A 15600-nucleotide genomic window follows, 5' to 3' on the forward strand; every position below is an offset into this window, starting at 1 on the left:
CGGTACGAGACGCGGCGCACCGGGTACGGGTGTCTGCCGGCCAGGGCCCGGTCACAGCACCGCCGCACACAGCACCGCCGCACACAGCACCGCCGTACACAGCACCGCCGCACAAAGCGCTGTGGCGGCAGCAGCGGCGGCCGCCGGCATGTCAGTGCTGGCGTCGGCCGGGAGTGACCAGTGAGCAGAGCTCCGTGCATGGAATGCCACCAGGCGCGCTGCACATGCGATACTGCCTGTTTGACCCGCCCCGGAACAAGCCTTACGTGATAACAGTCTGAACTTGGCTCCGACCAAAGCGGTACACACGCTATATCCAGCCGGACATGAAAGCAGGACTGACCGCGTCCAATGTTTCCTAAATCGGCGCCAGCGGCTGCTGCACTGCGCCACAGCGTTCTCACGGGACAGGGCCTCTCGAAGCAGGCTGATCTGGGCCGGCAGGTGTGATGTTGATGGTGCCAGCTCGACTGGGCCGGTAGTGGGTGTGTGACGTTGATGGCGCCGGCTCACCTGGGCCGGTAGTGTGTGAGGCTGATGGCGCCGGCTCACCTGGGTCGGTAGTGTGTGAGGCTGATGGCGCCGGCTCACCTGGGCATGTAGTGTGTGACGTTGATGGCGCCGGCTCACCTGGGTCGGTAGTGTGTGAGGCTGATGGCGCCGGCTCACCTGGGTCGGTAGTGTGTGAGGCTGATGGCGCCGGCTCACCTGGGCATGTAGTGTGTGACGTTGATGGCGCCGGCTCACCTGGGCCGGTAGTGGGTGACGTGTGACGTTGATGGCGCCGGCTCACCTGGGCCGGTAGTGTGGGACGTTGATGGCACTGGCTCACCTGGGCCGGTAGTGTGACTACGTTGATGGCGCCGGCTCACCTGGGCCGGTAGTGTGTGACGTTGATGGCGCCGGCTCACCTGGGCCGGTAATGAGTGACGTTGATGGCGCCGGCTCACCTGGGCCGGTAATGAGTGACGTTGATGGCGCCGACTCACCTGGGCCGATAGTGTGTGACGTTGATGGCGCCGGCTCACCTGGGCCGGTAGTGTGTGACGTTGATGGCGCCGGCTCACCTGGGCCGGTAGTATGTGACGTTGATGGCACCGGCTCACCTGGGCCGGTAATGAGTGACGTTGATGGCGCCGGCTCACCTGGGCCGGTAGTGTGTGACGTTGATGGCGCCGGCTCACCTGGGCCGGTAGTGTGTGACGTTGATGGCGCCGGCTCACCTGGGCCGGTAGTGTGGGACGTTGATGGCGCCGGCTCACCTGGGCCGGTAGTGTGTGACGTTGATGGCGCCGGCTCACCTGGGCCGGTAGTGTGTGACGTTGATGGCGCCGGCTCACCTGGGCCGGTAGTGTGTGACGTTGATGGCGCCGGCTCACCTGGGCCGGTAGTGTGTGACGTTGATGGCGCCGGCTCACCTGGGCCGGTAGTGTGGGACGTTGATGGCGCCGGCTCACCTGGGCCGGTAGTGTGTGACGTTGATGGCGCCGGCTCACCTGGGCCGGTAATGAGTGACGTTGATGGCGCCGGCTCACCTGGGCCGGTAGTGTGTGACGTTGATGGCGCCGGCTCACCTGGGCCGGTAGTGTGTGACGTTGATGGCGCCGGCTCACCTGGGCCGGTAGTGTGTGACGTTGATGGCGCCGGCTCACCTGGGCCGGTAGTGTGTGTGACGTTGATGGCGCCGGCTCACCTGGGCCGGTAGTGTGGGACGTTGATGGCGCCGGCTCACCTGGGCCGGTAGTGTGTGACGTTGATGGCGCCGGCTCACCTGGGCCGGTAATGAGTGACGTTGATGGCGCCGGCTCACCTGGGCCGGTAGGTAGTGTGTGACGTTGATGGCGCCGGCTCACCTGGGCCGGTAGTGTGACGTTGATGGCGCCGGCTCACCTGGGCCGGTAGTGTGTGACGTTGATGGCGCCGGCTCACCTGGGCCGGTAGTGTGGGACGTTGATGGCGCCGGCTCACCTGGGCCGGTAGTGTGTGACGTTGATGGCGGGCTCACCTGGGCCGGTAGTGTGTGACGTTGATGGCGCCGGCTCACCTGGGCCGGTAGTGTGTGACGTTGATGGCGCCGGCTCACCTGGGCCGGTAGTGTGTGACGTTGATGGCGCCGGCTCACCTGGGCCGGTAGTGTGGGACGTTGATGGCGCCGGCTCACCTGGGCCGGTAGGTAGTGTGTGACGTTGATGGCGCCGGCTCACCTGGGCCGGTAATGAGTGACGTTGATGGCGCCGGCTCACCTGGGCCGGTAGGTAGTGTGTGACGTTGATGGCGCCGGCTCACCTGGGCCGGTAGTGTGTGACGTTGATGGCGCCGGCTCACCTGGGCCGGTAGTGTGTGACGTTGATGGCGCCGGCTCACCTGGGCCGGTAATGAGTGACGTTGATGCGCCGGCTCACCTGGGCCGGTAGTGTGTGACGTTGATGGCGCCGGCTCACCTGGGCCGGTAGTGGGTGACGTGTGACGTTGATGGCGCCGGCTCACCTGGGCCGGTAGTGTGGGACGTTGATGGCACTGGCTCACCTGGGCCGGTAGTTGTGACGTTGATGGCGCCGGCTCACCTGGGCCGGTAGTGTGTGACGTTGATGGCGCCGCCTCACCTGGGCCGGTAATGATGTGACGTTTGATGGCGGCCGGCTCACTGGGCGGTAATGAGTGACGTTGATGGCGCCGGCTCACCTGGGCCGGTAGTGTGTGACGTTGATTGCGCCGGCTCACCTGGGCCGGTAGTGTGTGACGTTGATGGCGCCGGCTCACCTGGGCCGGTAGTGTGTGACGTTGATGGCGCCGGCTCACCTGGGCCGGTAAGTGATGTGACGTTGATGGCGCCGGCTCACCTGGGCCGGTAGTGTGTGACGTTGATGGCGCCGGCTCACCTGGGCCGGTAGTGTGTGACGTTGATGGCGCCGGCTCACCTGGGCCGGTAGTGTGTGGACGTTGATGGCGCCGGCTCACCTGGGCCGGGTAGTGTGTGACGTTGATGGCGCCGGCTCACCTGGGGCCGGTAGTGTGTGACGTTGATGGCGCCGGCTCACCTGGGCCGGTAGGTGTGACGTTGATGGCGCCGGCTCACCTGGGCCGGTAGTGTGTGACGTTGATGGCGCCGCGCTCACCTGGGCCGGTAGTGTGGGACGTTGATGGCGCCGGCTCACCTGGGCCGGTAGTGTGTGACGTTGATGGCACCGGCTCACCTGGGCCGGTAATGAGTGACGTTGATGGCGCCGGCTCACCTGGGCCGGTAGTGTGTGACGTTGATGGCGCCGGCTCACCTGGGCCGGTAGTGTGTGACGTTGATGGCGCCGGCTCACCTGGGCCGGTAGTGTGTGACGTTGATGGCGCCGGCTCACCTGGGCCGGTAGTGTGTGACGTTGATGGCGCCGGCTCACCTGGGCCGGTAGTGTGGGACGTTGATGGCGCCGGCTCACCTGGGCCGGTAGTGTGTGACGTTGATGGCGCCGGCTCACCTGGGCCGGTAATGAGTGACGTTGATGGCGCCGGCTCACCTGGGCCGGTAGTGTGTGTGACGTTGATGGCGCCGGCTCACCTGGGCCGGTAGTGTGTGACGTTGATGGCGCCGGCTCACCTGGGCCGGTAGTTGTGGACGTTGATGGCCCGGCTCACCTGAGCCGGTATGAGTGACGTTGATGGCGCCGGCTCACCTGGGCCGGTAGTGAGTGACGTTGATGGCACCCGGCTCACCTGGGCCGTTAGTGTGTGACGTTGATGGCGCCGGCTCACCTGGGCCGGTAGTGAGTGACGTTGGATGGCACCGGCTCACCTGGGCCGGTAGTGTGGTGACGTTGATGGCGCCGGCTCACCTGGGCCGGTAGTGTGTGACGTTGATGGCGCCGGCTCACTGGGCCGGTAATGTGTGACGTTGATTGGCACCGGCTCACCTGGGCCGGTAGTGTGTGACGTTGATGGCGCCGGCTCACCTGGGCCGGTAGTGTGTGACGTTGATGGCACCGGCTCACCTGGGCCGGTAGTGTGTGACGTTGATGGCGCCGGCTCACCTGGGCCGGTAGTGTGTGACGTTGATGGCGCCGGCTCACCTGGGCCGGTAGTGTGTGACGTTGATGGCGCCGGCTCACCTGGGCCGGTAATGAGTGACGTTGATGGCGCCGGCTCACCTGGGCCGGTAGTGTGTGACGTTGATGGCGCCGGCTCACCTGGGCCGGTAGTGTGTGACGTTGATGGCGCCGGCTCACCTGGGCCGGTAGTGTGTGACGTTGATGGCCGAGCCGCTGAGCAGCACCCGGTGGAAGATGCGGCCGATGCTCAGCAGGTACTCCTCGCGCTCCTCGGGCACCCGCTGCGGGAAGACGGCCCGGCCGACGGCGGCCCCGCTGGCCGGGCTCGGCTTCGCCGACGACACGATCAGCTGGAATCCCTGCAACAGCGGCGACGGTCACCGTGGATCGCCAGCCCGCTGGCGGCAGCGGCAGCGCGAGAACGGCGGCGCATCCGCCCAAATGATGCCACTGCTTGTCACGTAGGCCACGTGCGTTGACGAGCAAGCCGTGTTTAAGGAGCGTCAGCGACTACGATGGCCACATGAGCGCTCCGGGGTCGCGGAGCAGCATAACTTGAAGCTACATCCAGCGCATAAACTTACCACGTTCAGGACTTAGGCAGGTGGTTCTAGGTCCTCAACGGCAAAGAATACAGTTCCGAAAGCGTAGGCTGAGCTAGTATCATCAGTAAATCGGTATTTTTCATTTGAGCAGCCCGCGCCAGCTTGACTGCTACACTCTACATCTTTTCTGAACTTGTAAACACTAGTCGCAACTTTATGCAATTACCATCAAAACGAGGGGAGATTATAAACAACTTGTGTTGCATAATTTCGGGGGCATATGCAGTCATGCCCCTCGATGATTTTGGCCCGATTATTCTGCCGCATTCCAATATGCACGGCCTCCGCGTTGGATCTGGCCGTCAATTGAAACATTTTCCTGGTAAGTAACAATCACACAGCGCTGGTCTACATCTGACCCACATTTGGGTGACCAGAGTCGTACCCGTACCAAACAACACGGGTCTAAACCGGACCCACCATTGGAGTGGACCAGTGTCGTACTAGTACCAAACAACGCGGGTCTAAACCCGGACCCACGTTTTGGTGACGAGAGTCGTACCCGTACCAAACAACGCGGGTCTAAACCGGACCCTTATCTGGGTGACCAGGGTCGTACCCCTTACCAAACAATACAGGTCTAACCCGGAACCCACATTGGGGTGATTCAGCGCGTACCCCGTACGACACGAAGAATTTGACGGAGGCATGGGCGGGCGATTTCGTACCGGCAGACTGCGGGTCAATGTGTGAAGCCAAGTCACGCGTTCTCAACCGTAAACCACCACCCATTTTTAACGATCGACATCCCATGACATCGGACCTCGACAATCAAACGCAGTTGAAGCAAAACCAAGGGCGGGTGTAAGAGAATGTACGACCAACTCTAAATCGCGGTCTTGGCGCTGTCCGACCCAAGATGCGCCGTAATCGACCGGGAAGTGGCTAATGTCGCGTCATTGACCCCGGTCCTCCAAGACACCCAGAGACCTAAGCCGAGATGCACGGGGCCACGACGGCGGCCAAGACGTACGGCAAAGTTCACTGACCAACATCTACGCAAAATATGACGTTTTTGTTGGCGCTAACCTGGTCACTTATCGAAAACGGTCGGTAGAAGGCTCCGCTCAGATAACATCTACACGCAACAAACTGGCTTTGCAAATCTTGTTTTGGTCCCTCTCAAAGGGTGTGCGATGACCACAAGAAATGCACGTCAATTAACTTTTCGTACGACACACCGTTTGACCGGATTCACATCAGTTCATCCGTTTATGGAAAAAATTACATCACATCAGATTATCCGTTAATGGAAAAATTAAAGGAAAAGGCGAGCTTTTAACGACGTGCACCCAGGTATTCGGCTGAAGTTGGCTTGTGGTGGATCAGCATCTAAAAAACTTACGTGACGTGTCTGTGGGTCAGCTGAGAATTTCGCGCAGCGCTTTTCCAAGGCCTTATCAGACGACTGCATACCGAACACTCATCGCGCAAAAGCATGTCTGGAAACATTACGCGACGACGAAAAAACAACGGTGGCTGATGCAAATGAGACCATTCTTACCCTGGCATTTTATTGTGCAAGGAAGCGACACCAAGTCTAGCCTATTAACAACATCCACGGCAGCACTCGCAATACTGGGTGACACAGCGGAGCCGCTTGTCTCGTCCCGTCACTGCTCGTCCCTCAGTCACGGTCGCCGCCCGCCGCTGGAGAAGTCGGCCAGGCTAGACCCCAGGTCAGCCCTGGCGGCCGCCGCCGGGCCGGCTGGCAGCGTCGGGCCCCAGGTCAGCTCTGGCGACCGCCGCCGGGGAGGTCGGCTGGGCCAGGGCCCCAGGTCAGCCCCTGGCGGCCGCCGTCGGGGAGGTCTGCCGAGCCGGGCCCTAGGCCACCCCTGGCGACCGCTGCCGGGCCGGCCGCCGGCGCCGGCCGCTGCAGCTGCGCCGGGAAGAGGCCCAGCTGGCCGCCCTGCACCTGACTGACTCGGTCCGGCGGCTGCTGCTCCACCACCTCCCACAGCTGGCTGCCGCCCAGGATGAACGGCTGCTCGAACAGCGTCGCCCAGTCCACCGCCGTGCTCGGCGAGGGCCGCCGGGTCGTCATCCACCAGGGCGGCATCCGCGTCGGCGTCCAGCCGCTGGAGGCGGCCGCAGCTGGGCGAGCTGTGGTCGACGTTGAGGCGGCTGTCGTTTTCGGGGTTGTGGCTCTGTTTGCGGTGGTTGAACGCCTTGTCGGCGTGGTGGACGTTGTAGCTGCACTCACTACGGCTGTCGGTGTTGAGGCGGTTGTCCATGCTGTAATTTCCCAGACTGGGATCGTTGGAGGTGTTGCTGTTGTAGGCGCCTGTGCCGTAGTTGTCGATGGCTTCGAGGTTGTGGTGGTTGGTGGACGTGTCGTGGTTGTTGTAGTTGGTGAGCGTGTTGTGGTTGGTGGACGTGTCGTGGTTGTGGTTGGTGGACGTGTAGTGGTGGTGGTTGGTGGGCGTGTCGTGGTTGTTGTGGTTGGTGCACGTGTTGTGGTTGGCGGACGCGGTTATGGTTGTGGTTGGTGGACGTGTTTGTGGTTGTGGTTGGTGGACGTGTTGTGGTTGTGGTTGGGTGGACGTTGTAGTAGTGGTGGTTGGTGGGACGTGTCGTGGTTGTGTGGTTGGTGGACCGTGTTGTGGTTGTGGTTGGCGGACGTGATGTGGTTGTGGTTGGTGGACGTGTTGTGGTTGTGGTTGGTAGACGTGTCGTGGTGGCGGTTGGTGGACGGGTTTGTGGTGGTGTGGTTTGTGCACGTGTTGTGGTTGTGGTTGGCGGACGTGTTGTGGTTGTGGTTGATGGACGTGTTGCGGTCGTGGTTGGTGGACGTGTCGTGGTTGTGGTTGGCGGACGTGTTCGTGGCTGTGGTGGTGGGACGTGTCGTAGTTGTGGTCGGTGCACGTGTCGTGGTTGTGGTTGGCGCACGTGTCGTGGTTGTGGTCGGTGCACGTGTCGTGGTTGTGGTTGGTGCACGTGTCGCGGTTGCTGTGGTTGGTGCACGTGTCGTGGTTGTGGTTGGTGCACGTGTTGTGGTTGTGGTTGGTGCACGTGCCGTGGTTGTGGTTGGTGGACGTGTCGTGGTTGTGGTCGGTGCACGTGTCGTGGTTGTTGGTGGTGGACGTGTCGTGGTGTGGTCGGTGCACGTGTCGTGGTTGTGGTCGGTGCACGTGTCGTGGTTGTGGTTGGTGGACGTGTCGTGGTTGTCGTGGTCGGTGCACGTGTCGTGGTCGTGGTCAGCGCAGGAGCCATAGCCACTGTGGTTGGCGCACGTGACGTGGTTGTCGGAGCTCTAACAGTCGACTCCGCTGTGGAGGTGAAGGGTCTCCGCCGCCCGTCATCGCTGTGGGAGCAGCAGTGGTCGCGACAGCGGCTGATGCTGACGCAGACGGCCGTTGCCGAGGCAGACACACCGGCCGTTGCCCGGTCCGGCCGCGGCCGCTGGCGGCGGCGTGTCGGCCGCCCTGCGCGCAGCCCAGCAGCAGCGGCGGCGGCGGCTCGTCGATGCTCAGCCCGGCGCCCAGCGCCGAGATGATGGCCGTCATCTGCGCCAGCGCCGCCGGCGCCAGGCCCGGCAGCCGGTGCACCACCGTCAGGGTTGCGGCGCGTCACCGTCACCGTCGTCTCCTGGCCGGAGCCGGCCGCGCACAGGGAGGCGTCGGCGTCGGCGTCGGCTGTCGGCCGGGTCCTCATCCTCGGCGGCGCCGGACGGCTCGCCGTCCTCCACGTCCGGGATGGGCGTGGTCTGCGGCGCTACCGCCGCGCCGGGAGCCGCGCCGCCCGCTCTCGCCGGCCGGCTTCGACGGAGCCGGGCCGGACGGGCCGGAGGGGCCGGACGGCGGCGCCGGCGGCGCGCGCTGTCCGCCGGCGCCCGGCACGAGCACCTCGACGAACAGCCGTCCCGTGGAGACCAGCGGGCCGCCGTCGGCCGACGCCGGCGCTGCCGCCGTATGCACGTCCAGAGCGCCAGGCCGGCCGCGGCACCTTCACGTGCACACCCAGCGGGCCGGCCACCACGAACCCGCTGCCGCCGGCGCCCAGCACCGTCACCTGGCCGTCCTGGCCGATGACGACCCGCGGCGGCGGCGGCGGCGCGACGGCCCTGCCGACAGCGGCTCGGCGGCGGGCCGCGCCGGCGCCCGCGGAGGCGGCGGGCAGAGGCGCCACCGGCCGCTGCAGGACCGACATCCAGTCGGTGAAGTACGAGTCGGACGTGTCGAAGGTGATGTTGCGCCGCCGAGGCGTGGTGGCCGGCGGCGGAGGCGTCACCCGCCCGGCCGCCATCGCGGCCCACCCCCCGCCGTCCCGCCGCCGACGAGCTGGACCGAGCTGTGCTTGGCGACGCTGCCCGGGCGAGACCGGCGCAAGCGGGACTGAGCCGGTCCGCGGGGGGTAAGCGGCAGGCAGCGGCCGCCCATCCGCTGGCGCCAGCACAGCGCACACGCCGCCCAGCAGGCCGAGCGCCAGCAGCATAGCTTGGCACGGCCGGGCAGCTACACGCTCCCGAGCATCGTGGCGCGGCAGAGGGGAGCAGACACGCTCCGCACTGTTGGCGTGATCCCGCGCCGCTCGCCGGCCGCCGCCCCCGGTCGGAGCGACAGCGGGTTGACGGCCCGACCGGACCGGCTGTGACGGAGCACGCTCGTCGCGTCGTCCGCGTGTAGCCGCTGCCGAAGCACGAGTGCCACCCACGCCGGCCGGGCGGCGCTCCGCGGCCGCGTCGCTAGCGGTACAGCCGACCACGCGCCGCCGCCGGCCCGCGCCGCCCGGCCGCACAGCGACGCCTCGCCACCCGCCAGCTGCGTGTAAAGCGACGCGCCGCTGCCGCCGCGGCCGTCGTAATGATCGCCCTTCCGGTGATGGACGGCTGAGGCGACAACGCGAGACGGCGCAGTGGTCTCACAGTTTTCCCACCCCGTCCGGTTTTTTGGTTATCATTCCACGCGTACCTCTGTATTTCATGCCTCGTGTTTGCTGGAGGAGTCCGACGTAACCTTTTACGCCAAGCTGTCGTTTTACGAACAAGCTGTTCGCATGGACAGAAGGCCGTACAAACAGCTCGTTTTCGTTCAATCGTCAATAAAAAATATAAAATAACATTGATATCAGGAGGCGCATAAGCACTCCCGACATCGCAAGGAGTTTCACCATTTTTCCGTGATTCCTTCACGCCATCAGCACATATTACCTTCGATGCGTTCGCCTTGTCGAAATCTAGTCTCGCGAACACAGCACATGTCTGTAAAGGCCTCCCACGTGCACCGCGCCGGACTGACCTGCGACACACAGCCGCTGCGGCACCATCTCTGTGAAGACCTCTCGCGTGCACCCCGCCCCACTGACCTGACACAGCCGCTGCGACACCATCTCTGTGAAGACCTCTCGCGTACACCCCGCTCACTGACCTGGCACAGCCGCTGCGACACCATCTCGGTGAAGACCTCGCGCGTGCTGAGCTGGCGGTGCGCGGCGCCGGCGTCCTCCGGGCTGTTGATGTCGTCCGGCAGGATGCTGTACTCGGTGAGCAGGTAGTCCTTCTGCAGGCTGCGCTCGTCCGGGAAGTAGTCGGTGGTGATGGGCAGGCACGCCGGCGTCGTCAGCGACTTCCAGTCGACGCCTGTCCGCGCGCGCACGGCGGCGTCTGAGTCAGGGCGGCGGCCGGAGGCGGCGACGGGACCCTTCCCGCGCGCCGCCACCCCAGCGGGACGTGCCGGGGCGGCGGGTGTTGGCTAACGGAAGCTGGACCATAGCGGGAGGAACGGCCGAGGCGTCCCCCACGGTGACAATCCAGCTTTGCTCAACCGGAATGCCGTCCCTCAGTTACCGACCAACTCGTCACTGAGTGATTGCCATTTTCCGGGCGGGGTTTTGACGACGAAAACGCAACTTTTCCATCGCAGGCTCTGTGAAGGAATAGCTCGCTGCCTTTTAATATGTGCACCCTTCTAATTTGCCCAGTACAGCAAACAGTAAACGAAAGGCATATAAAAGGCCCGCTAGTGTTCGATGGTTTCGCAGAACGCGGGGCGCCGAACAGGGGAATCGCTGGCAGCCCCTAGCCCAGCTAACAAGCCAGCAATTTCTTGACGAGTCCATTGTAAATTGTGCGCATTTTATATTGTTTAGGGGTCGCAATTGATGCGAGGCTTCGCTAAAGTACGTCACATCGTACTGGCTTAGATGCTCCAAACCCAACAGAAGAACATTTGGGCAACGTGGTGTTCCAAGCAGCCAGCATGATATGCCCGCTGTAGAGACGGGCCGCACGAAACACAACCCAAGCGGTATACGGACACATTCCCGTTAGGCCCTGTGACATAAGCACGCAGGATCACATTAAGCATTCGCAATTAGTGACGACTGCCTCTGGCAATACACTGTATTTAACCCCGGCCTCATTCGAGGCTATCAACGAGGCTAACATCTAAGGGCACTGTATGCATCGGTCCACACATGGGTAAAACTGGAAAACCGCGTGCGAGCAAATGCCCCCAAAATCGAGCCACCACAGGACAACGAAAATGGGATAAAAGCATGGCGCGTGGTATATCACGCCACGTCACACACAACATAAAACAGAAAGTGCTAATGCGCAATCGTTTCCAAAACACAAGCGCAGTAATCAAACCCTACAGGGCACACGTGGAGGGTACCGTTAGCCACAGTTTAGCCGCAGGTCAGCCGGGGGGGGGGGGGGGGCGACCGGGACCGAGCGGTCCGAAGACGGCACAGACCCCCCAGCGCCACCAGACGGTGGTTGGGAACGGCCCGGGCCACACAACCAACACGAAACTCGCCATCAGCACTCCGTAATTCGACATATGCATATCAATTGGGGAAAAAACTGTGGGACGCTTTTACTCACGTCACGTTTTTGTACCCATTTCGAATGTGCTCCATTTACTACCTCTTGCCGCTGCAATGGTGCTGCACTTCCAATTGGCAGGCTTCGCGTCATTTAACAGCTGACATCGCGGCCTGTCTATGCATAGTGGTTCCTCTTTGCTACCGGCCTATCATACGCTCCTTGTATGAAAAGCTTTTTCCCCAAGGAACTTCTGAATTATCGTGTATGGATAAAGAGGCCTGTCTTCCCTTTTTGCATCATTAAAGTACGTGACACACCACAAGAGTTTACAAACCCACGTTCTGTGAAACAAACACATTTTTCCTCTGCTTCATCGCAGTTTGACGAGTGTAGCCTGTAGCCAGGGCATCTCAAATCTGACGGCGTTTAAGCCAGTGGTAACCCCTTGGTGTTTTGCGGCCTATTCGCCGCCTGGTCACACTTTTCAGTCACACGTGACTGGAGCGGCGCGAACAGTCACCTTCCTCTGGTAGAGTGTGCTAATATCTCTGAGAAATGCATGTGCCGTGGAGCCCCGCATACAGATATAATCGGTAAAATGTACGCCTCCGAGGATAACATTCGAGGAAAAATACACACTTTGCAACTACCGTGGAGTGTACTTGTATCGCCTGGTCAGGATTCCTGCTTTGTAACGTTTAACCGTTGCCGAGGGGCATTTCTGGAACAAATTTGTGGTTCTTGGCGTAGGAGAGAATGGTGGATTCTGTACATGCAGGTCGTTAAGGCCGAATGCATCGGCGTTAGGGACCTCAATTTGAGGCTTCTGGCGCGGAGATCCGCGACAGTTATGGTGAACTCATCTCCATATGTTTGTTACTGGGTCACACTGCTTTTAAATAGATGATGTTGCTTGGGACCTCAGCTCCTTAACACATTAAACATGAAGACAAAACTACCAGGTATCTTCAACAGACAATGGATAACCATACACGTTAGAACTAATCAAAAATCACGTCACAAATCTATCATCGACAAATTTTCGAACGGCACGTATACTTTGAATCACCGAGTGCTCGGTTTTCTGGTGATGTGTTTCATGTTCGCTGCTCATTCCGGCCGCTCCCACTAAACCGCACACAGGCCGCACCACACCCCGGGCGTCTTCGGGCGGCGCGCGCGGGGCAGCACACGAACTCCTAAAGCAGAGCGAAGGCGAGGGTCGGGACGGGGACGGGGGCATACCAGCGGCCTCACGACGACACAGACGCACCCCGCACACAGCACGGCTACACATCCATAGCTGTTAGTGCGCCCCAGGGTCTGGCCCGCACAGAGATGAGGCCCGCGCCCGATGCCCACACGTTGTCGCGCAGGCGCGCGGCGCCGCCAGAGGCGGCTGAGGCTAGGTGTTGCTGTGGCGGACGTGGCGGCGGCGCAGTGCGCTAGTGGGGAGCGGGGGGGGGGGGGGGCGCCGGCGCCATTGACGCCATCCGGTCCCGTGTCGTTCGCAGGTGACGAGGCTCGACGCACGGCTCAGCAGCTGGACAGCTGGACAGTCTGCCCAGCAGTGTGGGCGCTGGGGCACGCAGGGCCTGCCCTCGGTATAAATGAGGCTGGTTGTCTAAAAACGAACGATAATTCCGGCACCATGATGCTCTGCTTTCAGGAATTGCGCGAAACCCAAAGTCGTTCCAGAGTTTGACACAGAAATATCGGCGTGCATCCGTCTGATGCATATTCCGGCTATCTTTCTGCCGTTCGTTTGTTCTTACATCCGACATATTTCCCTCACTCATCACCCAATCGCGCATCACCACACCGGCTCGTCCCCACGGGGTGTGCCGCAGACGTCAGCCACGAGCGGTAAGCACCTAAACGAATGGCTTTAGAGCGCCGTACAGGATCGGGAGCGAAGAAACTGACGGAAAGGAAGTTAAGCCGGTTGCTACCCTCTCTGGCAGCGAAGAACCATTGAAAGCCAGGGAAATGGAGCCCGTGGGCAACAAATCGTCACCAACCCTTCTCATGGTGTGTTTGGCGTTCGTCACTCCTTCAAAGATTTCATTCACGCTGATTCTCCCCCCCCCCCCCGCCCATCCCACCGCAGGTCCGGCAGCTAATGACTTCCTGCACAGAATTTTGAAGTGGGCACGGTTTAACCTGTATGGGCACGGACCGCATACCCGCTCCGCCAACTCAAACGCTGTGTACTTTAACGCTCAGCATCCTCCTGATTTCCTCATCTTTTGTAATCTGACGTGGGATAGTTGTCCGGGTGGCGGACACCTTCCAGAGGAGTCAGGTGCACCTCTAAGTTCAGCGGGCGGGGCCGTTTCAACCTGCCCTTCGCTGGGTAGCAGCGTCGTGGTGGTGTGATTTGATTGTGAGTCAGCCGTGGCTAGGTAGAAGCTGGTCTGTCTTCGAGCACGACGTTCCCCAACCCACAACCGAGGTCAACAAGGGGACGGGACGGCGGGCGACTACTGTGCCGGCGGGGCTGCGGACGCGCAATGCGCTGGTGGGAGCGCCAGAGGTGCGCCGCGGAGCCGTCGGGCAGGAGTCCGCGGCAGCCCGTGCCCTGACTCACTAAGAGCTGTTCATACACCTTCTCCGTGTGCGCCCGGGCACACTCCCACAGCTAGCCAGCACGGGGCACCCACAGGTCGAAAACTGAGGCCAACGGTGAATGTTGGTGAACGCCCAGGCCGACCCGCACGGCGGCCGGCTGACACCCAGGACCCCTTCACCACTCCCGTAGGACACAACGGGACACGGCACGGCATTACTCAAAGCTGGGGCCGAGGGGCTGCTGAGCCCTGCCCTGATCGTGGTCAGGGCCCTTGCGGGAGGCACGTTTAGTCTGGCTCCTCCCTTTGGTCGGAGTGGACGCTTTAAACGCCTCCCCAGCCGCTCACAGGGTCATCGGAGCATACAACCCCCCCCCCCCCCCCCCCCCCCCACCACCACCCCGGAAAGGTCCTGATCCACCTGTCCCCCCCCCGTCCTCACAGGGGACGGGGGTACGGAGTTATTAATCATGCGTGAGCCGCACCTACCTGTGACGTCACAGGTAGCTGGCCGTCAGCGTTTGCTACGGCGAGCACGCCGCTGACCGCCATAAGCCAGCGTGCAGCGACCGCAGCCGCGCGCCGGGCGTGACGTCACACGGCATGCCCTCGGGGCGCGCTTAGTACGCGTGAGCACCGAGCACTAACGACGCCACAGTGCCAAGGCAGGGGCACTATCAAGCGGGCCAAGCAAGCACAACTGGCTAACGCGAGATGCAACAAATACAGTCGCCTCGGGAGTTTTCTTTACCTACTAAAACTCCGACGATGTACGCTAAAAAGACAGAACCCTGTTAGATCGGAGCATCAGACACGCTGCGCGCTCAGGACACCAACAACGCTGGCAGTGATTCGGGAAAATGAAAGCACAACGCACGTTGAATTGACACTATCATACGCGTTCACGCGTAATAAAGGCACTGCAGCACTCAACATTCCCCGACTGACACCCACGGTCTTGATGCGCGTGGCAATGAGAAACTCAACATCAAAATAATATCGGACTCTACGTTGTGAAATGAAGCTACTCCCGCCCAAATGCAACTGTATTTTCACGAGCCGACGGCAGCAAACAGGACATATCAGCCTCATTACCCACTCCCAGTCTCTTTAAGCACCAGGTAAGCGCCTTGGGCTCATCCCCAGCACCGACCGACGCCGGCCGAGACTGTTCCGGCTCCAGCTCGGCCGTCGCTGGCAGTGCCGAGCGAACCAGGCCAGGCACGCCGGGGACGCCTCTGCACTCCCGGCCGCCAGCGCTGCCGCCCCAGCAGAAGAGAAACGGCTGCTGGCTACCCTTGGTCAAATCGAGTCACCTAGGACTGTACATCGACTGACTCACAAATATGTTTCTTTTGACGTGGAGCCGAAAGCTGCTCATTACCCCTTGAACAGCGCTTCCCGTGGTGATATTTCCGTGACCGAATTCCTCAATGTTTGCATCGTAGCGAGTTGCGTTTGGGATGGGTTTCCAGATGCCAGGTGCGACGGTCGTTTTTCTTCCGTGGGGAGACAGAGCGGGTGAACGGGTGAAGTCATCCCACCGGGGCGCCGCGCCGCGCCCCCCCCCCCCCCCCCTGGACACAGGCGAGAGCGAGCCGCCGGCGGCGCGCACGCGCGCG

General features: G+C 61.9%; 1 protein-coding gene across 1 annotated transcript in view; it reads right to left on the reverse strand.

Annotated features, from left to right (window-relative positions):
• LOC119090124 (GATOR complex protein Iml1-like) overlaps nucleotides 1–15600 on the reverse strand; it is a 34444-nt gene that overhangs the window by 4431 nt on the left and 14413 nt on the right. Inside the window, 3 exon segments of the mRNA XM_037212919.1 lie at nucleotides 7–33; nucleotides 4212–4393; nucleotides 10006–10217. Coding sequence (XP_037068814.1) covers nucleotides 7–33; nucleotides 4212–4393; nucleotides 10006–10217 — 421 coding nt within the window.

This window comes from Pollicipes pollicipes, unplaced genomic scaffold (assembly GCF_011947565.3).
Source record: "Pollicipes pollicipes isolate AB1234 unplaced genomic scaffold, Ppol_2.1 Scaffold_3087;HRSCAF=3621_pilon_pilon_pilon, whole genome shotgun sequence".
NCBI classification, from domain to species: Eukaryota; Metazoa; Arthropoda; class Thecostraca; order Pollicipedomorpha; family Pollicipedidae; genus Pollicipes; species Pollicipes pollicipes.